Genomic DNA, 24,450 nt, shown 5'->3' on the forward strand with positions numbered 1-24,450 from the left:
TTTCGGGAGAAACGTGTCCGAGTCGGCCCTCCGAATGTTACCCGGAAACTCGAGGTTCGGGGAATAAAGAGAATACGGTTTATTGGGCAACCAAAGAAAAATATATAAAGCTACATCCGCTCCTGGGACCTCAGAGGTCTCTTCCTCATTTGGAATCATCTTCCATTTTCTATGCTGGCAAAATAAAAGGTATTCATTTCAACGAAAGACGCGTTTATGTTTAGTTTAAAAGAATTCATTATAAAGTTCGTTGAATAAACGTTCTCTCGGGATGACTGACGGAGTCAGCGGATCCCCCGTCCGGTAGAGAAGGGGAGGTTTCCCCAATTCCGTGTAAACAAAGCGTGTTACGCCCTCCGTGTCATGCACGGCCGAGCAGCTGCCTTGGCACAACCTGCACCGCTTCTATCCCATGACTTCTCACCTTCCGCTCCGCTCCTAGGTTTACGAGACCACCAGCAGAGACGTCCAACGCCCCCCCCCCACACTCCCCAGAGTCACTTACACCCCTGCCCTCCGCGTCCTCTGCAATCCTCACTCACTTTCGGGGGGGGGGTTGGACGGCGGTAACGCTTCCCGTTCCCGCTATTTCTGGCCGATATATTATTTTTGAGGTGGAAACGGATCTGGTGATTGCAGTCGGCCAATCAGAAGCGAAGCTTTACAGAAGGAATACTAAATGTTGCAATAAATGGCTACAAATAAGAAGCCAAGAATTGACTTTTTCTGTCGTTTACCGTTATCCCCACATCAAAGAAAAACATTTCTAACATTTTAACCAAACAGAGCTGATCATTTTATGTTATTTTATAACAAGCTGAATTTTGCAGACCGAAAAAAGAATATTATATATATTTTAATTAACTATTGCTAAACTAAAAGCCTAAGGATCTACTTCTGGCAGATCGGCCCCATTCGGCCCCCGTCTAGTCGCCCGTTTCTCCTGCTGTAAAGAGTCAAACCTTAATCAGTCGTTGGCCTCGTCTTAGATTCAGGAGCCGTATGTCTATCCCGCGCATGTTTAAACTCCTTCACCAAGTCATTAAAAATGTACATTTCTGCTTTTGTCGAGAACCAACATCCCACATCATATCAGCCAAAATCTCCAAGAACATCCGGAGGGACCCCCGGCCCAGCACTGAGCCCCCGCCGCTCCATTAAACGCTCCTCGTGGTAAACTGGCCCCCTATGAGCGAAGTGGGATTATAATCCCGTGTAACACGTACCCTCCAGGCTGTCCTCGCGGTGCGCGTTGAAGTTGTCGTAGGAGTCCCAGCGGATGAGCGGATCCGACGTGTTGTAATCGACAGAAACGCTCGGCCCGTTCTCCAAATGCTCCATCCCTGCAGAACAACAACAACGAGCCTCATAACCTCATAACGTCAGATCACAACTTCTACACACCTCGTAGAACCCTGCGATACCCTCATACCCCACAAACACTCCGAGGGGGCATCAGGGGTTTGGGGGTCTATAGAGGGACTGGCTAAACTAAATAGGGGCACTTGGGGGGTATGCAGTAGCCTGTTTTCTTGCGGATCAGGTGTCTGAGGGGTAAATCCAACGTATCTCAGGGATATCAACCATAACATAGCACACACGCATGCACACACACATGCATGCACACATACACACGCATGCACACACACATGCATGCACACACACGCATTCACACACAAACACACGCACACACACGCACGCACGCACAATTACACCAGAAGAAAACCACTAAGCCAAACCCGAGTATTCCGCTTGAAATGTATAAACGTATATCTTGCGTGATTAATACTCAGTGTGATCCTCCCTGCTCCGGCCGGGCGTACACGCGTGTGTGGGAAAGCACTTGTTTTTGGGTTAAAAGGCCGCAGTAATCAAGTTCTCTTAGAATCCCTTTGAGGACTAAACTTTTCCATCCATTTCAAACAAACGCAACCTTCAGCCTTGTTATTAAGTTATTAACATTTTTTCCTACTAGGCAGGGCTTAAACTTTCTAAAAATATTTACGTAAAAACGATTTCTGGGACTGTACCTGCGCGGCGAACTCTTTATTCAGGAAAGAACACTTCAGCGCTTTTGGGTTTTCATGTAAAATGCATATCAGAGTCCATTTTTTGCGTTGGCTCCATCTTCCCCCGGCTGCCTCTACTGGAAGCAGGAAGTTTACTTAATTCCACTTCCTGCTCATGCTCTGCTGTTCACCCACAGACATCCAATTGGTTTTTACTATTCCCATAGAGTTCATTGATAGGAGTGATGACAACCAATCGGATGTCTATGGGTAGGGCATGAGCAGGAAGTGTACTTAAGTACACTTCCTGCTTCCAGTAGAGGCAGCTGGGGGAAGAGGAAAATTAAAACATCCGCTCTGACAACCGCTTCCGTGTCTCGATCTCCTCCGCTTCTCCTCGGGGTCTCCGCGCACAGCACAGGGGCAGCCTCTCCCCCGATTGGAGGAATGGGGGGGTGGCTGGGTCCCTGCGGTGTGCGGAGAGAATAATACAGAAGGATCGGAGAAGGAGACGGAGAAGCGGTTGTCTGATTGTTGGGAGTTTTAGAGCTGAACTCTTGCCCAGATATCCTTTTACTTTACAAAGTACTACAAAAAATACATAATTTCTATAATCTCACCTTGTATCTTCTCCGGGCCGTACGAAAACACAAACTCCACTTTTCCGTACTCCGGGAATCTCTCGTCTGAAAGAGAAAAAAACTCTTTAAAAATAAATCCTAAATTTTTTTTCTACTTAGTTATATGTTTGGAGGGGTCCACGAGCATCGCTTATCGTTCAGAACCAGACACAGGATGAGGATTACGGGAAGGGACTGAGGGCTGTTGTCATGGTGATTGAATGCATTTGTTATATTTGTAAATATTTTTATTTATTCCCAGGAATGGAAGTCAGCATTAAACAAACTGCCGGCTCATTAATGTCATTCACACAGTGGGTACCGAGCATCAGAAATTCCCCCCGGGACGCATGCCGGAAGATAAAAGGAACGCGATAACAGCGGTCTGGATGTAATATTAGCTCCGGCCCAAGGGCCACGGGGAGGGGGCTTGATGTTAAACCAAATACTCGACTCAGAAGACAGGTGCAAGACGTTTGAACCAAAGCCGGTGGCCTCTTTCGCGCGTCCGCACCCGGTATCAGCTTCTGTATTGTAAATCACCGAAAACAATAAATCAGGACGCAAAAAAATTCCTACATTTTTTCGTGTCCCAAATCAACATAAACACACGGAAACAATATCATGAATTTTTGGAAGAACAAAATATCCCTGGAGAGAAACATTCAAACGCACACATATATATTTACACACACACTGTTCAAAAGTTTGGGGTCACTGAGCTGTCTTCATGAAAAACGAGGACATTTCTGTCTGTAACGTAATTACAAAAGGGTTTCTGACGATAAATCAGCCTTTTAAACTTAAACTTGGATCAGCGAACACAACGTGCCATTGGAGCACAGGAGTGATGGGAGTGATAAAGGGCCATTGGAACACAGGAGTGATGGGAGTGATAAAGGGCCGTTGGAACACAGGAGTGATAGGAGTGATAAAGGGCCATTGGAACACAGGAGTGATGGGAGTGATAAAGGGCCATTGGAACACAGGAGTGATGGGAGTGATAAAGGGCCATTGGAACACAGGAGTGATGGGAGTGATAAAGGGCCACTGGAACACAGGAGTGATGGGAGTGATAAAGGGCCATTGGAACACAGGAGTGATGGGAGTGATAAAGGGCCATTGGAACACAGGAGTGATGGGAGTGATAAAGGGCCATTGGAACACAGGAGTGATGGGAGTGATAAAGGGCCGTTGGAACACAGGAGTGATGGGAGTGATAAAGGGCCATTGGAACATAGGAGTGATGGGAGTGATAAAGGGCCTCTGTAAGCCTATGAAGAGATTCCATTAAAAATCAGCCGTTTCCAGCTACAATAGTCATTTATAATATTAACCCCGTCTGCGGTGGATTTCTGATCCATTTCATGTTATTTTAAGAGACAAAATTAGTGTTTCTTTCAAAAAACAAGGATATTTGTAAGTGACCCCAAACTTTTGAACAACCGTGTATATATTATACATATAGGTTTCAAAGAGCGGGATAAAGTTATTTTATATGTAGTTATTCAAAGTTATTCTTTTTAGAGAGCGTCGTATAAGGAACAGCAAATCATTCCAGATCAGCCGGACGGCGGGGCAGGGAAAGGACCGAGGCGAGGTTAGGAGAGGCAGAGTCTCTCTTCCCAAATTAGAAGACATCAGAGAACGTTCTAGGTGTAATTTTAGCACGTTTTCAGGTTTTGCGGGTCGCGGTTTCTCTCTCGTGACATCGGCCGTCATCGTGGAGTCTCGCGCATGAATGTCTCATAATGATCCCTACCAGCAAGAGCGCTCAAGAGGTCAAACCCTAACTGGGATCGGCCGTAATTAGACCGCTTTCTGGGGTCACTTCCAATCCGGTCACATAAGCCGGCACAGCAATGCCTTAAATGCCTGGAGATTTATTTTGAGGACGTTTCCTGTTTAAAGAAGAATTTATCACTCGCTTCCCCCAATTTAATACGGCTGCCCCGTGATATATATATTTTTATGGAGAAAACCATAAACCCAGCGACCCATCAGACGACTGCTATGCAACGAGTAGTTTTGCGTGTAACCAGAATCATGGATTCCTGTTACGGTACAGAAAGGGTGTTTTAAGGTACGAATCGATTCCTTCTAAGGTTCTAAAAATGTTACCTTTAAAAGCTTCATCCAAATCCTCCTTCCCAAACACAATTCCAAGGTCATGAATGGCGCAGGTATGAAACTGTACGCGGAATATGACGTCACGGGCCGGGGTGCGGAACTTCTTGTGGTAACATTTCAGCTGGAAAGACAAGAAACAGCCGAATTAAGATATGGAACGTACGGTTTGGAAAAGCAATAAATCTGGTCTAACAATATATATGAATGTTTATATTTTATAAATATATATTCATGATACATATTATATTTATATATATATTTATATTTCTTATAAAAATGCTTGTATATATATTATAAATATATATAATATATATATACACGTTAAATATTATATATATATATATATAGATATATTAAATTCTGCCAATATATTTTATGGTATATATATATAGAGATATAGGAATATATAGATAGATATAGATATATCATTATAAAAAATAAAATATTTTTTTTTCTATAATCTGTTTATTTTGCACTTATCCCCCGTTGTAAATATGGAAATACGAAGCCCCTTACCAGTATGTCTCCTTTCAGCAGCAGACCGGGCTCGATGGTGATACAGATACTCGTCTGGCTGTCTCCCTGAACATTGCTGAGAAACAAAAAAATATAAAAGCGACGTTTAACTGCGAGAAAAATATTCCTAGAATCCTCCGACGGAGATGGCCTTTATGTAAGACATAAAATATAATTTAACGCGGACCCATTTTCTTAAATAAAAATGAATCTCCTATTCCTATTTCTTGCTAAGTCGTATTTTAAAGGTCTTTTGAATGATTTTAGAACTGGTGCAGGACTCAGGTGAGGAGAAGGAGAAGTGCAGCTCCTAAAAGTCCCCAGAAACAACAGATACCATTTAAAGACATTAATGCTTAATTTAAAGATTTTTTTTTAAAGTTTTTTGTTTTCTTTTAAAGAAAAGTTAACATTTCAGATAAAAATAACCTTGAACTTTCTGTGCTATAGACTCCCGCAGTATGTTTTTATCTCGATGTATTTGTCTCCCTCTTGTGGTAAATGTCGGTTAGAAATATTCCCACTGCTTTTTGGGGGGCTTTCTGGACCCCCACAGAGAAGGACCTGGTTGACATTTATGGGAATTAACGAATTTGCCAAAATTCCTTGAAATTGGTACAAATCTGAGTTTCCGAGTCGACTCTTTAAGAAATTCTTTCAATCCATTGGGAATTTTATCGAGATAATGAAACGCGTGGACTTATTGATCAGGGACCTCTAACTCCTCAACGGAGACAACCTGTCACTATGTAGCAAATACATTTCATTACATTTTAAGATTTTAAATGATTTTTTATTGAAAGGAAGCAAAAAACAGGGCTTTATTTTAAGAATCAGGCAGCGCAGGCGACTTACTAGATGCCAGACGTGTACACGGGCTGCATGGCCTGATAGATCTTCAGAAACGGACGGCAACCTGGCGAGGAAGCGGGAAAGACGATGAGGTTCGTTCATTGGAAATTCAGCAGGGATGGAATATTCTTAAGCGGAGCCCCCTAACTCGACGAGGGTATATAACGTAATGCCCCCCCCCCAGCGCTCCCGGCATCGTGACTTCCGGACTCACCTCCTTTGGACTCAAAGTTTGGGATCCCGTGCATGATCACGTGGTGCAAAAACAGAGGCTTATTGTTCATCTTGATGGCCCCCGATAGGAGTCCGCTGAAGTAATGTATATACCTGGGGGGGGCCGAAAGACACAAAAATACGTTTTACCGCTGGAATCTAACGTTTTACTAAACGCCGTAGATTTCTACATCGTGTAACTTAACCCCGAACTTTCCTGAGACGTGGAGGTGATAACGGCTTTCAAATTCCATAAATTATCAAAACACCATGAGAAAAAAAAACCAAGATGGAAATGTGTGACCGTGTTCTAGAATGTAGCAATTTAATATTATTATTATTATTATTATTATTATTATTATATAATTCAAATAGATATTAATAACAATAATATATATTTTAATAAATAATAACATTATTATTATAAAATAATACAGGTAACTCTACTAAAAGTGATTCTGTTTTGATGATATGAAGAAAATTCTGCAGTTTCTTAACAAGTTATCTAATGCAGAATCCATGCATTTAAACATAATAGAACCAGCCAGCAGATCGGCCCCATCCGGCCCCCGCCTAGTCGCCCGTTTCTCCTGCTGTAACGACTCAAACCTTAATCAGTCGTTGGCCTCGTCTTAGATTCAGGAGCCGTATGTCTATCCCATGCATGTTTAATACCCTCACTGTATTACCCTCTACCACTTCTGCTGGGAGGCTGTTCCACTTATCCACCACCCTCTCAGTAACGTAAAACTTGCCCACTTGATCTTCATATCGGCAGCAGGACACAGAGACTTGGTAAGGTAGCCATAAATTCTGTTAATTTTTTTTTATTTTTTTTTAAACAAGAAGATGCAGGCCGGAGGCACAGAGGTTGGATACGGACCTTTTCTGGGAGGGCTGAGCAACGGGGAGGACTTTATCTTCATAAAACCTTCTCATTGCAAATCTGTCCAAAGCCTGATCAGCACTGCGGGGAAGATACAGGACATGACGGCAAATTAAACAGACCGATACCTCGTATCAAACTATATCCTAGAAGATCTCGCGATGGCTCCTATCATTGGATCAGATCTATAGAAAACCCTATAGATGAGTAATTATAGCAATTAAAGGTGCTGTTCCCCCTACTCTGCTGAATTTAACATTTCTGTATTTCTGTAACAAAACCCAGCATTACAAACATCATTCGCAGCACTGAAAACCCTTCCCAGGAATAATTCTTTTAGCACTGAGGTTATCAGCATAGGAGCGGAATAAAGTTTTTATAAATTTCTGTATTGGTTTTATGAGATTAAATCATCAAAGGAAAGAATAAAATGACAGATCTGCTATGGGTTATTTGCGCAAGGAATGTTTTGTCTAAGTGGGACGGAACATTTAATACAACAAGGAATTTGATATAAACCAAACTCATTGTAACTAAAATTCGAACATTTTACACTCTGAAGAAAGACAGAATTTTGTATCAAACTCACAGGCTGTGACAGCGTAAAGCAGAACAAATTAGAAACCAAGTAACAAGAACATCCGAATGTCTATGAATGATTATTGTCACGTACAAGACCGTTCAAAAGATTGGGGTAACGCAGAAATCCAGCACAGAAGGGGTTAATGCTGTAAATGACTATTGTAGCTGGAAACGGCTGATTTTTTATGGAATCTCTTCATAGGCGAATAGAGGCCCTTTATCACTCCCATCACTCCTGTGTTCCAATGGCCTTTATCACTCCCATCACTCCTGTGTTTCAATGGCCCTTTATCACTCCCATCACTCCTGTGTTCCAATGGCCCTTTATCACTCCCATCACTCCTGTGTTCCAACGGCCCTTTATCACTCCCATCACTCCTGTGTTCCAATGGCCCTTTATCACTCCCATCACTCCTGTGATCCAGTGGCCCTTTATCACTCCCATCACTCCTGTGTTCCAATGGCCCTTTATCACTCCCATCACTCCTGTGTTCCAATGGCCCTTTATCACTCCCATCACTCCTGGGTTCCAATGGCATGTTGTGTTCGCTGATCCAAGTTTAAGTTTAAAAGGCTAATTGATGGTTAGAAAACCCTTTTTGTAATTATGTTACAGCCAGAAATGTCCTTGTTTGCCATGGAAACAGCTGAGTGACCCCAAACTTTTGAACAGTCATGTAAGTGAGGTTTATTAAGGATTCTGGGGTTCCTATCCGTGTTCCCGGGGGCAGAAGCGATTTGAAATGAAGACGTGAGCGGCTCCTTCCCCGGTACAGAAGTCTCACCCGCTCCTTCGGGACATGAAACTTTTACACATTTATCCCCAGCCGTTACACATACATTCCACAGAAAGGATAAAGTGGTTATTTTTTATTTTTAAAGGAATTATGAGAAAGAACCGGGTGAGTTGGGGGTTGTGCGGTACCTGGCAGATATGTTGCTGTAATGCATGTAAGCCGCAATCACCACGCCTGTCCGACCTCGATTACCCTAAAGGAAAGAAAACAGAAACTGAAGGCACGTCTGCGGCCGGAGGTATACACTGCGCCCATTGTGCAAAGAGGCAGAAGGAAAACATTGTACGAGCGTCTGAGCGTTATTTCATCGCATACACCGGGGGGAGGCAGCCAGCTGGCATTCCAGCTACTGAGGACCACAACTCCCAACATCCTCAGCTAATCTCTATATGTTCAGCTGCTCGGAGCATCTAATTCACATCATCCTCAGCCAACTGAGGGAGAACAGGAGATGTGGTTCAGCTCGACTCAAGCATTCATGGGCTAGGGAATCGTTGCCATTGTAGAGATTAACCATTCATTTGCTGGGTTACAAAAATAATTATTGTTATGAACCTCGGAGCGAAATGTTAAAGATGCAGAACGTGTTACGTGAGAGCAGAACGACTTCAAAGGCCAAATTCCCCTGAAAATTGCTCAATAATATTTGTTTTAGAATCTGAACCGTTACTTTGTAACCACAAATGAATGTACGAGGTCATCAGATCGCCCCTGTGGGGGGGGGGTCGTATGGGTTTCCTATCTGCTGCAATATTATAGATTTCTCTGGAAGAAAAGCAAACTTATACGGAAAGAAACCCCCATATAAAGAAATAGTGAATAATGAGAATTTCAGTTTGTTAACCCAATAAGACGTGGGTGATATCCGCTGCCAGACAAAGTCCGTTCAGTAAAACCTCCCTGTGGTACCAGACCCCCAAAAACCCAAGGGTTCTGTCTGTTAGAGGGGGTATAAAATCAGTCTTGGGGGCAGAAGAGACACCCCGCACGTGGGTCGCTGGGCAAACTGAATGTTCTGATTGGCAAAAACTGAACACATTTGCAGTAAATGCCCACAAAACATCATTATTAAGAAACACAGAAGCTACCGGCAGAACGGCCTCATTCGGCCCTCATCTAGTCCCCAGTTTCTCCTGCTGTAAAAGCCTATCCCATGCATGTTTAATACCCTCACTGTATTAGCCTCTACCACTTCTGCTGGGAGTCTGTCCCTCTTATCTGCTACCCTCTCAATAAATGAGAGGCGGTTCTTACCTTGTTATGGATGACGACTACGTTGTGTGGATCTGCATTCAGCCAGGTGTCCATGGCCTTGCAGATGCTGCACACCTTCTCCAAAGCCGGGGCGTGCAAGTCTGGCCACCCAAAGTCCAACACCTGAGAACAGATCAGGTTCTATCACCATAGGAACCAATGCAATCACTGATCAATGATAAGACCCCATTATAAAAACCTATTTTCAAAAATCTATTATTTTTTTTATACATAACACCCGGTTCTTTCCAGTCCAAACCCCCTCACCTTGGAATGGAGTTTTCCGATATCATGTCTTCTCTCCGACAGGTTAAAGATCTGTTCGGGGAAAAAAAAGTATAAAGATATAAATAACCAACCGAACGTTAGAACTCAAAAAGTGCTGCGGGAACAACTTATTCATTTCAGCGCCGAAAGCTGGCAATCAAAGAGTTAAAACAGAGAGGCGATAACCCAGTGGACCCAATACGTTCCCAGATATCAGCAGCTACGGCTCCGCACGGTATTCTACTCTGGAAAGCTTTCGGAGCAGAGAGATTTAACATTTTCAGTGCCAGTCGTGGGTTCAATGCACTCCGCTGAATGCCGTACTGCAATTTTTTTGGCAGGTAGCTATCCGTGATTTACTGCCGTCTGCACAGCGTTCCTTGAGCAGGGAACATTATGCCTACAAAATCAATCATTTGAATATTGATGATGTGCCGTCTTGTTCTAAGTACCTTCTGCTCCTCAGCTGTACAGAACAGGTCGTAAGAGGGCATTATCGGCAGAATCCGCAGAGATAAAACATCACGGCGCACATCTGGGGTGGGATAAGGGGTTTTTGCAGCTGTTTAGGGCATCTCTGCCAGTTTCTCGAGACTCACCAGATAATTGTCGCCATGTTTCGACTTCAGCATGTGCGCCACCTCCTTCAGGTTCCGGCAAAAGTTGGCTTCTTCTGCGCCCGCTGAGAACGTGACGGAAATGATCCGCTCGGTGATGTAGGTGAGATCCAGCTCGCAGCTGTCCTCCATGGTGTGAATCAAGCTCAAGCTTCTAGAAAGAAAACGCAGAATTATGACAAATCTAACAAATGATGACAAATCTAACCAGAGAATTCATTTGATTTCCCACCAAGCTTGGGCTCATAAAACCGTTCCGTCTCGCTGATGAACCATCGGCCCCTTCGGACGTCCCGAGCGGCGTGACGGTTCCTGCGAATGCTACGGAATGTAAGAGTCCACAATGACCAAACCTAAAATGTTCTTCAAGGGCTGAAGTAATTAAAAGCTGCGCGGATCACGTGAACGAGACCGAACACGCCACGCGCGACCCTACATCTCAACAGGCTTCATTCCGCCCGATGTCCTCTTCGTGCTCGGGAGATTTCCATGGTGAGTTTGACTCCGTCACATGAGATTAGAGGTATGTGACTAGCCTCACCCTCCGTGAGCTTGGAGGAAAGATATGAGCCAGCTGTCTGTGTGAGAGAGCACCGGCCATCGCCCAATTACTTCCCGATGCTGTTCTGTCTCGTGGGGTTGCTTTCATTCGTGGTGGGCACTGGAATGCACTTCAAAAGTAACCCAAGGGGCAGCACTGAATGGACGTCTGCTGATCGGGGCTTCTCGTTGTGCTCTCTTACACAGACACCTGCGAAATTCAAAAGCTTGCGGGAAACAATAGCGATTCATCGTGGGCCGGCTGGGACACGCAGAACCCGAGAGGCTGGTTACATTATAGCACCGCCGATTAGCGAAGTCCCTCCAGCGGATCGCACCGGAGCACAGAATCCAAGGAAAAAAACAGATTGTGGAGCTTTAATTGTTTAAAAATATAATTCCCAGCTCATTCCGTGGAACCCTGCGTTCATTGAGCTCGGTTCCCCATTGGCCGGGTTGACATCAGAGTTAACCTTACAGCCAATCAGAAGTTCCGGGTCGTCGAATTCTTTTAAAGTTCTCAAGATCAGCGAGATCCAGAGTTCGGCTTCTCCGATGAATTGTTATTTTTATCATTGTTATTTTTACCGGGAATTTGAAATATCAGAATATGTCTTTAATCCTAAAGAATGTTAGAAGAGCAACTAAAAGCATTTTTCTTTAACTAACGTTTTGAGACAAATAAAAAAATGTATTTTTCCTTATTTTTGATAAAATCAAATGTAAAAGCTGACGCTGACCGGCGGTTCAAGGAGGTCCACTTATTCTAGACAGCCCTGGCATGGCTACCTGCATAACGCCGAAAACACCGGCATCTCTTTTGTTCTCCTGGTTTTCTGGGTACGGTCCTGCTCATCACACACAAAGATAGCCTCGTATGGAGGTATCTTTTGGGCCAAAAGTGCTTAAAATTACCAAAAAAGAGGCACAAAGACTACGCCAATGAGTTGTATCTTATTATGGATTCCTCTGTACTTATTCTGCAGCATTTCATGGGATCATTTTCCTTTTTTGACTGCGGACACTAGATGTATGTATTTTCATTCTCTTGTCTAAGATTCCGAATAAAAAATGTAATTTAAAAAAAAAACAAAAAAAAACGTGGAGGAGCCCTGAGACAGAACGCCCAACGCAGACTGGTAGTCAACGGCTCATGACTGCGATGGGTGGACTCCTTAACCATGATTGATACTCTTCATTGGATCAATACTCGAAGCTTTCAAGACCTCAGGGGTTCCTATTCCAGATGGAATGAGGTCCTTTTTTTTTTTTTTTCTATCCCGGTCCCAAAAAAGGTTTAACCTACGACCAGACACTCCACCTTCTTTTGGGACGATATGGTTATATCTACCTTGAACCCTATAGAGGATGGATAATCATTAGGAGCAGGCGGACCACGTTCTTCATGTCAGAGCCGCGTAGGGGCAGCCGTTGCTCCTCCCTTCCCAGGTGAGAACAGATCTGTATCGATTTATTTCCCACCTCCACGTGATACATTGTAACGGATAATCAACAAGACAAAACCAAGGTGTTCACAACATTGTGGCCACAGTGTGTTAAATATACGATATAAATGGGCTTTATTTAACGGGCAGTGACACATTTACACTCTATAGTATAAGGCAAGTCCATAAATGGGAGGGGCCAACATGTTTAAATCCCATTGGATTCAAACAATAACTCTGCCAATAATTCCGCCAGCCCATTGGACAGTCCGATACATATCCTCCCCAGCTATAGTCACTCTAATGCAGACGCGCACGCTTACCTTGATGGTCTGCGGCGTGACGTGGTACTTCTGGAGGATTTAGTGGATCCCTGAAATTAACAGAGAAAAAAAACAGTCAGTGATTTACAGACTACATGTCACATACGTGTTCACTGAGCTGGGTACAATATTTTTGGTCAACATGTGAAATGAAAAAAACAACAACAACACAAACATGGAAACACAATCTGTGGCATGTGTCACACACACAATTACGCGCAAACGGTCACTAAATCCACACAGCGCTTCTACCTCTATTCTACGTTAAACGCTACAGCCAAACAAAACCTTAACCCTCCCAGTGCCAGAGAGCCGTACCGCAGAGGGAGAGGAAGCCTGTGGGATAAACCGATTTCAATTGATCTTCCGATTGAAGAGGCTCCAGGGATGAGTGTATGGAAATATACATTTAAAACGGCCCCCTGGTATCAGTCGTGCTGCCTTACCTTAGGGAAGCTGAGCGTTCGCACAAACCTTTGCCAGGACATGATTGCAAGCTCTTGCGTCTCAGGAACAAGCCTCCGTCTCTGAGGACCCTAAAATACGCCTGCCCCCCGACACCGGCGACTCCTCTGCTTCCCATTTATCGTTAAACCGCTCTGTGTGTGACTCTTGGGGCAACTCTTTCCCATACTGAAAGCGGAGTGGCTTCTGATTCAGATCTATGTGCCCCGGGGTACCTCCGCTCTCCCTCCCTCTGCCTCCCTGCAGCAGAAGGGTCAGGCTCTTATCAGCTGATGTGAACAACAAATCTATTAACTCTTTCCTGTCTGCCAAACTATGCCAAATACAGTGCTTTTCCCTTCTAAGGAAATCCATAACGTAACAACTTCTTATTTAGAGATAGAGTTCCATCGCACCTATAATTCTCGAAAACACAAGAGAATCCCAAGCCATGGATGCATTTCTTTAAAAATCCCCCCCCCAGGGCAAGATTTCATGACAGATTCCCACGTTTGTACGCCCCCCCCCACTTCATTCTGTGAATTCCAGACCTGCCAGGTGACGAGGTTTGGTGGTGAAAATATAAATATAATTAAGGCAGAGGAGGAAGAGAAGAACTTCAACTGCTGCCAGCTTCATGGTCAATACCAACAAAAGGGGACTAAAGTGGCGTTTTCAGCTCGATGACATCATTCCTCATCATCCATTGGAGAGTCAGGGGCTTACAGAGCATGACGAGATATTAAAGATTCGGAGCGATTTGGAAGAAGTATTTGGTGGTAAGAACTGGACTTACGGTGGGTTCTACATGCTTCTGTGGACTCTCTGTGCTGATTGGCTGAAAGGAAACAAAAAATAAAGTTGATTAAGGTCTGATATTCCACCATTATAAAAGCCCCACAATAAACTCTTGGCCTTTCCGACAATCAAGGTCCAGCGACCAGAGCCAAAAAACTGTCCTTGAGGAAGAGCCATGGTGAACATCTCACGTTTCTTCACCCTCATCTAGCGACTCTTGTATCTTAATGGCGGGCAACTAGAGTTCAAAAATGGCCGCTAAAATACCATCTTGGCCAATAACATTTCATGAATTCCGGAGATGTAAACCTCAGCGGGTCAGAGGCCTATCGCAAATTAACAATCCTATCGATTGACCTTTGGGTGAGACGGCACAGGTGACCATCTTCAGCACCGCGTGGTATCTGGCGACACAATCCGGTACGGTTAATGTTACGTACCGGATAAAAGCTTCCGGATAAGTCATTTCTCCTGAATAACCTGTGCTCAAGCAGGGTCTCGTCTATCTGCTGGGTTTGCCAACCACAATTTTCTCTCCATGGTCTAATGTGCCCAAGAACGTCTATATGTCCCGTAACTTTTAGAGAAGATCCTGCCCTTCAGATACCAACTTTATATTTCATTGCCATTAAACGATAATTCGGCAAGATCTTGGTCCCTACTTGATCTACACCGGTGGAATTAGCTTTATGGTCTGGCTAATCCGAGCTCCAAAGAATTCCAGAATATTTATTAAAACCATATTTGTTATCACAGGATGGAAGCAACAGAATAGAAACGTCTAGAGAATCTTGATACATTGTTATCTCTTCCATAACAAGATATATATAAAAAGTTTCTGAAGGCTTCATTTCTACATCTTAACCACCCTGGAACATCGCCTGCTATGAATCGCGGTCCTCTGTAGCCCACATTTATTTTGTTTTGGTCTCCATGGTCCCAGAGAAGCGCGCGGCGGGTGGCGCTGCCAGCGTTTGGAGAGCTCTGGGTGATGGATCACGCGCCACCAGCGGACGGGGCTTTGGAGAACGGGTGCATCTGCCGAGGGTTACTGGACGCCTTCCAATCAGAATCACAGGGCTCCTGATCATTGGCCGGATTGCACAGAGACTGATGATTCATGCGGAGATCCACCCAGAAAATGTTACAGAAGCGCAGAAAATAGGAATTTTGAGAATTAACTCTTTATAGGCTTTATATAGACGAGCGGAACCCTCATTATTAACGGGAAACACATTTACAGTCATCCCGATGCCAGAACTTTCCTGTAATAAACATCTGGAGCTTTAATATAAAGGCAGTCGTTGAAGACATTTTTCGTACAGAATGTTCACATCCAGATTTCACTTTTTCCCCCAAAAAAGATGGGAGTTCCTGCAGCTCAATTGTACATCCATGGTCAGCATCATGACCCTGTCTGAACTCAGCGGGCAATATGTGGAAGAGGGTTTGTGATAGGAACATACAATTTGCTGGCAGATCGGCCCCATTCGGCCCCCGTCTAACCTGCCCGTTTCTCCTGCTTTACAGACTTAAACCTTAATCAGTCACTGGACTCGTCTTAGATTCAGGAGCCGTATGCCTATCCCATGCATGTTTAATACCCTCACTGTATTACCCTCTACCACCTCTGCTGGGAGGCTGTTCCACTTATCTACCAACCTCAGAGCAAAAGTAAGACTTCCTCTAGTTTTAGATTGTGGCATCTTGCTCTACACTTCTGGCTACCACCAAAGGGTAGGAATAACATATAATAAATCTTTATGCAATTTGCGCCCCATGGCAAACACTCAACTTTAGACAACGAGAGACTTCCAGATGCAGATATTGGGTGTTATGCACACTTTCACCATTAGGTGGCGAACATAAGTCGCAAGGGATGGAGAGACAGCGCGGGGTTATTTATAAAAGCATTTTAAAAAGCCTTCGCATGAAGAAGATATCATTGGACGCAAACCCAGAAAGAAGTTTAACTTCTCTACCTATAACTTTACTTTCAACAATTACATTCTGGCTAAAAGTTGTACATTTGGTAAAATTCCTGACCGTTGTAGGTCTTGTGATGCCTGTAATCGTTTCGTCCCCTGATATGGATCAAAACGTTCACTGGAGACAGATAACGCGGCGATCGATATCTCCGATACATTCCTCGCCAAAATATTAATCGAGACGCATTTTCTTGTTTCTATGTTAGGAAGTTACTAAGTAACAACATTTGGGTCAGTAAATAAAAGCTTTGCTGCAAAAAAATCAAATTTAGAAAAAATGTTTATTTGTAATCTGAGGTCCTCCAATTCCCTTTTTTTTTTTTTTCTATAAGGTAAAAAATGAGAATTTAAAAAGAAAATCGTATTCTATTAATACAAAAAAAAGGAAAAGGGGAATAATAAAAAATGTAAAAATATAAAAAATATTAATAAACAGGAAAATACATAAAAAGCCTCATTTGTGTTACTAACAGAATAGAAACTGTCTGGAAAGTATATAATCCCAGAACCGCAGTGAAATATTTCGTGCAAACTCTGCGCTGTCTCCCTCTCCAGGATGTAGAGATCAAAACGGAAGAAAACATTCCAGGCGTTTGGTTTTCTCCTTTCGGGGAACGAAGTTTTTCTCGTTTTTGTTTTTTCTCGCAGGGTCTCTTCCTAAACGGAACCCCAGGGTGTATGTCGAAAATACATGTATGAGTTCTCACTCTGTTATCTGAACCCCGATCTACTAGACAAACACCCCGACTCCTTATCATACTGCCTGTGGGGAACAATAGAACGGCTCAGTCTTAATCACCCAGTCGGACTCCCTGACTAATGAAAGTCTATGGAGGAACGGACTTCATTAGCATCGCCATAAAGCATCAGCTCAGTGTGGTGTTTGAGCCGGGAAAGTCGCCCAAAATATCACATGACTGACAGCGATGGCGGCCCCCAGGTCTGCGGATAAAGGGGGTTTGTTGAGGTTTTTGTTGATCTACAGCAGGACTGATGAAGGTTTGAGTCTTTACAGCAGGAGAAACGGGCGACTAGACGGGGGGCCGAATGGGGCCGACCTGCCGGCGGGTTCTGTGCTTCTACCCTTACATTCACATTCGGCGTTCTTTTATGTTCCGCGGGACGTTCGTGAAACATTCATGACGCAATCGCCCCGTCCCCTCGGATGAAATGGAAACTTTCAGGATTAAACGGCCAAAACCTCCGGGGATTTGGGGATTTTTTGATCTTCTGGGAAGGAGGTCTCTCCTCTGACTCGCTCTTTTCGGACGCGTTCACGTGGGGCCTCTGCGTTTATTTTCCGACGGTAACCACAAAGATATTAAAGTAACCCCTCGGCTGGCAGGCTGCCTCGTTAAATACATCTCATCCCAGGCACAAGGCTCCTATCGCGCACGCCTGCTGATGCGGTCAGAGTGCACAGTTTGCTCGTCTCTGAGATAAAAGACGGCTCTGAGAGTGATTTGGAAACAATTATTAAAACCCTGGGGGGAGAGGAGAGGGGGGGCAGAGAGTGTTATGGTTGGAGGACTCATCATAAGGAATACGCCAGACGTCTATACCGCCATGTAATATCCAGATTATTACATCTAATGCCCTAAAAATACTGCAAATAATGACTGAAGAGCCTGAGCTTATCCAGTTTATCCAAACCACATATCTCTAGATTGTCAGCTCACAAGCCAAGCCCTCTTTCCCCAATGTGTCGGTTCGTCTTAGTCTGTCAAAATGATAATAAATGTAAATATCTGTGAATCCTTTTCTTGTTATTTCTCGTCACCCATTTTTATCCTTTTCTCCGCCCGGAAAATTAGTAGTTCCCCTTTTTTCACTGAAAATACTTTACTATTCTTCGTCAATGTAAGGGTTCCATTAGAAAAAAAATCCACCAAAGCTCCTCCCAGGCCTATTTATGCCCCACCCTTTTCTTTCAAGGCATTTAATATTCCCACCCATGCCCCACCCACCACTGTCTATGCCCCACCCCCTCCTGACAGTCTAGCAGCGGAAATATTGTGTACAGATATATTATATTATTAATTATTATTATTTTACTCTGCGGCAGAATATTATATATAGAATTTTTTATATTTTTTTATTTTATTTTTGGGGGAAGAGGCAGGAAAAGCAAACCCGTAACAAACATATTGCATGCGCGAGCGCGAGAGCGTATTACGAGCGGCGCGTATTCTCGTTATAATGCTGCATAAACACACGGGGGTCAAACGTTTATTCATAGCCACGTAAACATTCGCAGGAAAGGCAAGTTTATGATAAAAGGTTAAAGCGAGGGCCGAGGGGAATAAACAAGAGTTTTTTTTAAGTGGCTCCGGTTCTTTTAAAAGGACGCTCACCAAAAATACCGAAGATTAACGTAAAAAACAAGTAAAAGGAAGCTTTAAAAGAAATAGCGTGACGATAAAAAAGACACTATATATATAATACATTACAGATAGCTGGCTCTAGATTGTCAGCTCATGAGCCGAGCCCTTTTTACCTAACATTTTTTACATTATACAGGGCCCGGTCACTGATTTAACTATACATTATACAGGGGCCGGTCACTGATTTATCTATACATTATACAGGGGGCCGGTCACTGATTTATCTATACATTATACAGGGGGCCGGTCACTGATTTATCTATACATTATACAGAGGGCCCGGTCACTGATTTAACTATACATTATACAGGGGGCCGGTCACTGATTTATCCATACATTATACAGGGGCCGGTCACTGATTTAGCCATACATTGTACAGGGGCTGGTCACTGATTTATCTATACATTATACAGGGGGCCTGTCACTGATTTATCTATACATTATACAGGGGTCTGGTCACTGATTTATCTATACATTATACAGGGGCCGGTCACTGATTTAACTATACATTATACAGGGGGCCGGCTCGCTGATTTAACTATACATTATACAGGGGGCCGGCTCGCTGATTTAACTATACATTATACAAGGGGCCGGCTCGCTGATTTAACTATACTGTGAAGAACCATGTCACATATACATTATACAGGGGCCGGCTCAGGAGAAGGTCCCCTGGGTCTGCTCTTCATAATGGAGACTTAGGTCATGGAGATGAGACGTTCGAGTCTACAAAATACCCAGACTAATAAACCACATTGTCGGGAAGAATGACAAAAACAGGAAGCTGTGTTTTTACTAATTTAGCTAATTTACAGCATGAGTAATGGCGCCCCTTCAATTAGCGCTAAGCGCGAGGGGGCGTGGCTTAATGGCCTCTTGATCCATACTTTGTGCCATCTGCCTACATTCCGTCTTGATTAAGGCCAATATTATCCACAACGAAATGTAACTGCTGTACAGAGCAGGAAATTATATATTCACAAAAAAAAATATAATAATAATTATAATAATAATAATAATAATAATATATATTTAAACATTATCATCATCTTTTATTTATATAACACCAGCAATTCCCGCAGCGCTTCTTACAGTCCCTACATTCACGAGGTCTGGCAAAACTAGAACTGACAGACTGAGACAAACCGATAAATTAGGTAAAGAGGGCTCGGCTCGTGAGCTTACAATCTAGATCCTTACAGGTGCTCAAACCAAGCAGTATAAAGACATTTATAGTAACAAATGAAACAATAAAATGTCTCTATTCATAATAAATACACTTACCAGCTCGTAATTGACGCGCGGAGTGCAGGGCGAGACAATCTGTAAAAACAAAAAAAAAGCCGATTAATAATGATAATTTATCGAGAGCGTTCGATATCAGTAACAATAATAACGGATTAGGATTAAACCACCAAAATAACGAAAATCGTGTATTTTATAAAATGTTTAAGCCTCCAATTTATCAAAATATGATTTTGCAGTTTTTAGTGACAATTCATGTCTGAAACACATCTGTTACATGTATGTAAACGTGCGATACAGGGCATTAATTATCATCCAGCCTCTAAACAGTTACAATCAACATTTTTATACGAATAATATTAAATATTCACTGCTATAGAAAAGCCTTTTGGGTTATATTATATACATAGTTCCGCTCTTATGATGTCATCATATGTTACCGCTGCTTAGGTCACAATAGTTATAGATACAGTAGGATAGGACGTTCCTGTGCCAAAGAGCTTACAATTTAACGGTGAGCTGGGAACCAATGTTACGGCCAAAACGGACTGCATGACATCATAATAAAAGCAACAGAGTAACATCTAATATTATTATTAGTTATATTGCGCAATCAAGTTCCGTAGCGCTGTACAGTGGGTAGACAGCACATAACAAGTAATATATAACACAACAATTTGACTTACAGAGACAACAGGTGAGCAGGGCCCGGCTCAAAGGAGCTTACAATCTAGTGATAATATCATCTGCTTTCCACCAGAGGAAGCACACAGTGGTAGATAAACGCAACAGCGTCCCAGCAGAAGTGGTAGAGGGTAATACAGTGAGGGGATTAAACATGCATGGGGTAGACATATGGCTCCTGAATCTAAGACGAGACCAACGACTGATTAAGGTTCGAGTCTTTACTGCAGGAAAAACGGGCGACTAGACGGGGGCCGGATGGGGCCGATCTGCCGGCAGAGTCTATATAGTATAATGGGTTTACCATGAAAACAGGCCTGCGGTGAACATATGATATACAATGTTACCAAGTCGCACGTTGTTATTGTTTGCTCTGCGTTATAACGTCGTGTAGCCAGTTGGGGTCACTGTATTAACAATGCATGGGGAAGGGCTTCCCCCTTATAATGTATATTTAATGCAGCGGGGCATTCCTCAATGCACCTACAGACAGTTTTAAAAAACCTTATGTTTTTATCATGACTTTTCACCCTAATATTATAAAAAAGATATTAAAAATGAAGAAAAAAAAAGGATTCATTGCGTGAAATCTGAAAAATGTAAAATGTTTAAAAAAATAACATTAAAATCAGACTATAAATTCTAATTTCTGCGCAGCCTCCCAGACTTAGAGCTTCTCTGCTAAAATAATGGAAATGCTTTAGCTTTTAAGCTTTAAACACTCGGTGGTCTTCGGGTCGTTATTCCGCGCAACGGAAATGAGGAGGTTAAAAAAAAAAATGAATTCATTCATTAAAAAGATGAATCTTCATAATTCGGGAAATATTTGTCTGTAAATGGATCCGAGTAACGAGATTAAGAAGCAGCATTGCATGTCCTCTCGGGTCTGCCGCAGACACAGCTCTATTCTCTGGGGTCTAGCAGAGCATCGCCGGTAATATGGAAACAGAGTAATTTAATTCGGGGTCCGGCTCTTGAGCTGGCGCAGGCACATAGGGCGGCCTTTTATGTCAGCAATCTAGCGAAAGACAGCAATGTCACGCTGACTGATCAACCAGCTTCCTGCTGCTACACAATTATCCTAAAAATAGTAGTTTTAGAAGAAAAAAATTATATATATATTCTGGATTTTTTCATGAGAATATATTTAATATTCTAGAGATTATTCCTTAGATTTAGAGTCATATCCTCTCTTATATAAGAAGGTTTAAGGTTTAAGTTTCATTTATTTGTAATAACGCTTTTCAACCTGAGATTAAGGGAACTCGTTTAATTAACTCTTCATGAAGTTCAAAAGATTGATATGTAATGAATAATATAAACTCTGCGTAAATTGTTGGTACTATATAAATAAAAAAATAATAATAATAAAAATGTATAAAATCAGCAACCAATCAAGATGGAAAATATTATGATTCTTTAGGTTCTTTATCTTGGCAAATAGACTGGAACTATATATAGATTTAATATATATATATATATTTATTTTATTTTTTTTTATGTAACTTCATAATCACCAAACTCACAATATTGAAAGATGGTTTGTAGAACACCAAAAAACACCAACACAGAACCTAATTGGTTGATGAGATGAAACGTGTTCAACCAATCAGCAAACATCAGCACATGATGGAGGTGGCGAGGACCTTGGCCAATTACCTGCTGATCTATTAGGTCCTCTGCCTCTTTCAGGGATCATAGACTGGATCTTCATCGGTTATTCCATGGAGAAGACCCGCCACGGGTAAAAAAGGCCGTTATGTTAAGTAGACGTTTGGGATTCTTCGAAGGAATGTATCAAACATGTAGCAGCTTGAAACTAAAATGTAACAAACGTTTCCGCTTTTTAATCACATCCTAAAGGGTGACCTCTGTCAGAATCCTTCTATTTCTGGGGAGAACATCGAGGTTAAGTTCACTGGAACTTGGCAGAGGTTTTGGTGGGAAGAGGGACTTCATGTGCATGGTCTACAAGGACATTTTTTGAAAGCAAATGCGCATAAACAGTGTTTTCATCACCTATTATCTCCCAGGACCTTCCAGAACGGCCGGGCCAAGCTTTGGAGGATCCTGGGATCGCGTCCCTCAGCGGGGCTATCAATTATTCCCAAGATAAACTTCCATGGAATTTTCCATTTTATATTAAAACATTTTTTTTTTAACCCTAATACGCAGTTATCTAAGATTACGAGTAAACACAGGCGAAATGAGAAAACTATTTCAAGACTCATCAGAATGCTTCCTGTTTTGCGTCTCGCTGGAAACATAAGACAATTAATCATCTGATTTTCCGAAACTCAGCAGATCATCGGTTTCGTTTGGTATAAATGATTATTTCTGGATCTCTAGAATCACGCTTCCTCAAACAAAACACTGTAAAGAGAACTTGCATTTCTTAATGCTTTATCACAGATAAAATCCCTGCTTGAACACAGGTGACCCAGCAATTCGGCTCCCGCCTTTGGCCAGTCGCCGCCATCGGATCTTTCTGATGGGTTATGTTTGTTACACGTGAGTTCCATATTCCTACGGCTTAATGGATGTGGTGGGCCGTCACCGACAGCTGAACGTTCCTTGAAACGCCTCGTCGAGCTCAAACCATCGCACAGGACTCTACTTGTCCTCTTGAAAATAGAAACCATTGACGTGATCAGGTTTTATTAATGGGCGACCTCTGTCCTCTTCATAGGTTAAATCCCATCATGAGGCCTTCAGGACACGTTGAGTTCGAATAGGATAGGAAATGACGTCTCCACATCCAGTGATTAGGTGTAGAGTAAAGAATCAAGCAGAAGGTAAACTGTATCCTCCAACACGGAAACATCGTATCAAGAGCAGAGAGTCAGAGGATGTATCGCGTATGGATGCGGAAACACAACGTCCAAGGAGGACTTTACATGAGATATCAGCGTTTGCCAGCCGTGCCAGATGAGTAAGGAAGCAGATCTTGTGGGTTCTTCAGGGCTGGCACCGAGAGGCTCTGTCTAATACTATGGATGGCGATGGCGGTGGGGGGGGGTACTGAAGGTTCCATATTTCTTCACATTTTATAAATATCAAAGAGGAGGGAGCGAGTGCACTTATGTGGTTAGGTGACCCCCTGGCTTACACTGTCCATCCCCAGTTAACCAGCCCAGCATCTGCCTCCTTCCCTGCTTTCATCCAACGTCTCCTCCTTAAAAGTATAGATCTTGGTAATCTCTGGGCGCTCTTTCTCACCATTTTCCTCTTCTATAAGAAGCCGACTGTCACGATATACAAATCACCTCCCTGCCGCGGAACTATATGAAGCAATATGAATAGCGAGCGGTTTGTTTCATCCTTGATACAGGGCCGGGTGCCTGCAATGCTTCTCATCCGCCATTTCCTTATCTATAGAGAGCTGAGGGCTCTGTGGGCTGATACTCCCCATATAGAAGCAACTCCATCTACTGCAGATACAGGTCTCAGAGCCAACTTCTTCATTATGGCAAAACGCCATAAGCTAAATATATGGAGTCAGAGGCTTAGATGGAATGTAAGGGAGTTTTACTTTACTGAGAGTATGGTAGCCAAGTGGAACAGCCTCCCAGCAGAAGTGGTAGAGGGTAATACAGTGAGGGGATTAAACATGCATGGGATAGACATACGGCTCCTGAATCTAAGACGAGACCAACGACTGATTAAGGTTTGAGTCTTTACAGGAGGAGAAACGGGCGGCTAGAAGGGCCGACACGTTTGGCTAAATTGCAGTATTTGATTTTCCTTTCAAACTTGGAGCAAAATTAGAACATGCCACATGATCATGCAGGTCGCAACACGCACACACACACGCTAAGGAAAGGAGTTGATCAGCCATGGCGAAAACACCAGAGTT

The 24,450-nt window shown here is 43.0% G+C and overlaps 1 protein-coding gene across 5 annotated transcripts in view; it reads right to left on the bottom strand.

Moving 5' to 3' along the window:
• TNS1 (tensin 1) overlaps positions 1-24,450 on the bottom strand; it is a 116,254-nt gene that overhangs the window by 37,450 nt on the left and 54,354 nt on the right. For all 5 annotated transcript variants that reach the window (XM_053471586.1, XM_053471585.1, XM_053471588.1 and 2 more), the window contains 14 exons: positions 19,950-19,988; positions 14,292-14,333; positions 13,052-13,101; positions 10,726-10,897; positions 10,127-10,177; positions 9,860-9,982; positions 8,734-8,798; positions 7,224-7,307; positions 6,342-6,454; positions 6,131-6,191; positions 5,276-5,351; positions 4,751-4,880; positions 2,630-2,695; positions 1,227-1,343 (listed from right to left, as the gene is read on the bottom strand). In XM_053471586.1, the coding sequence (XP_053327561.1) occupies positions 1,227-1,343; positions 2,630-2,695; positions 4,751-4,880; positions 5,276-5,351; positions 6,131-6,191; positions 6,342-6,454; positions 7,224-7,307; positions 8,734-8,798; positions 9,860-9,982; positions 10,127-10,177; positions 10,726-10,897; positions 13,052-13,101; positions 14,292-14,333; positions 19,950-19,988 (1,189 nt within the window). The remainder of the gene's footprint in view (positions 1-1,226; positions 1,344-2,629; positions 2,696-4,750; positions 4,881-5,275; positions 5,352-6,130; positions 6,192-6,341; positions 6,455-7,223; positions 7,308-8,733; positions 8,799-9,859; positions 9,983-10,126; positions 10,178-10,725; positions 10,898-13,051; positions 13,102-14,291; positions 14,334-19,949; positions 19,989-24,450) is intronic.

Source organism: Spea bombifrons, chromosome 7 (assembly GCF_027358695.1).
Source record: "Spea bombifrons isolate aSpeBom1 chromosome 7, aSpeBom1.2.pri, whole genome shotgun sequence".
In the NCBI taxonomy this organism is placed as follows: domain Eukaryota; kingdom Metazoa; phylum Chordata; class Amphibia; order Anura; family Pelobatidae; genus Spea; species Spea bombifrons.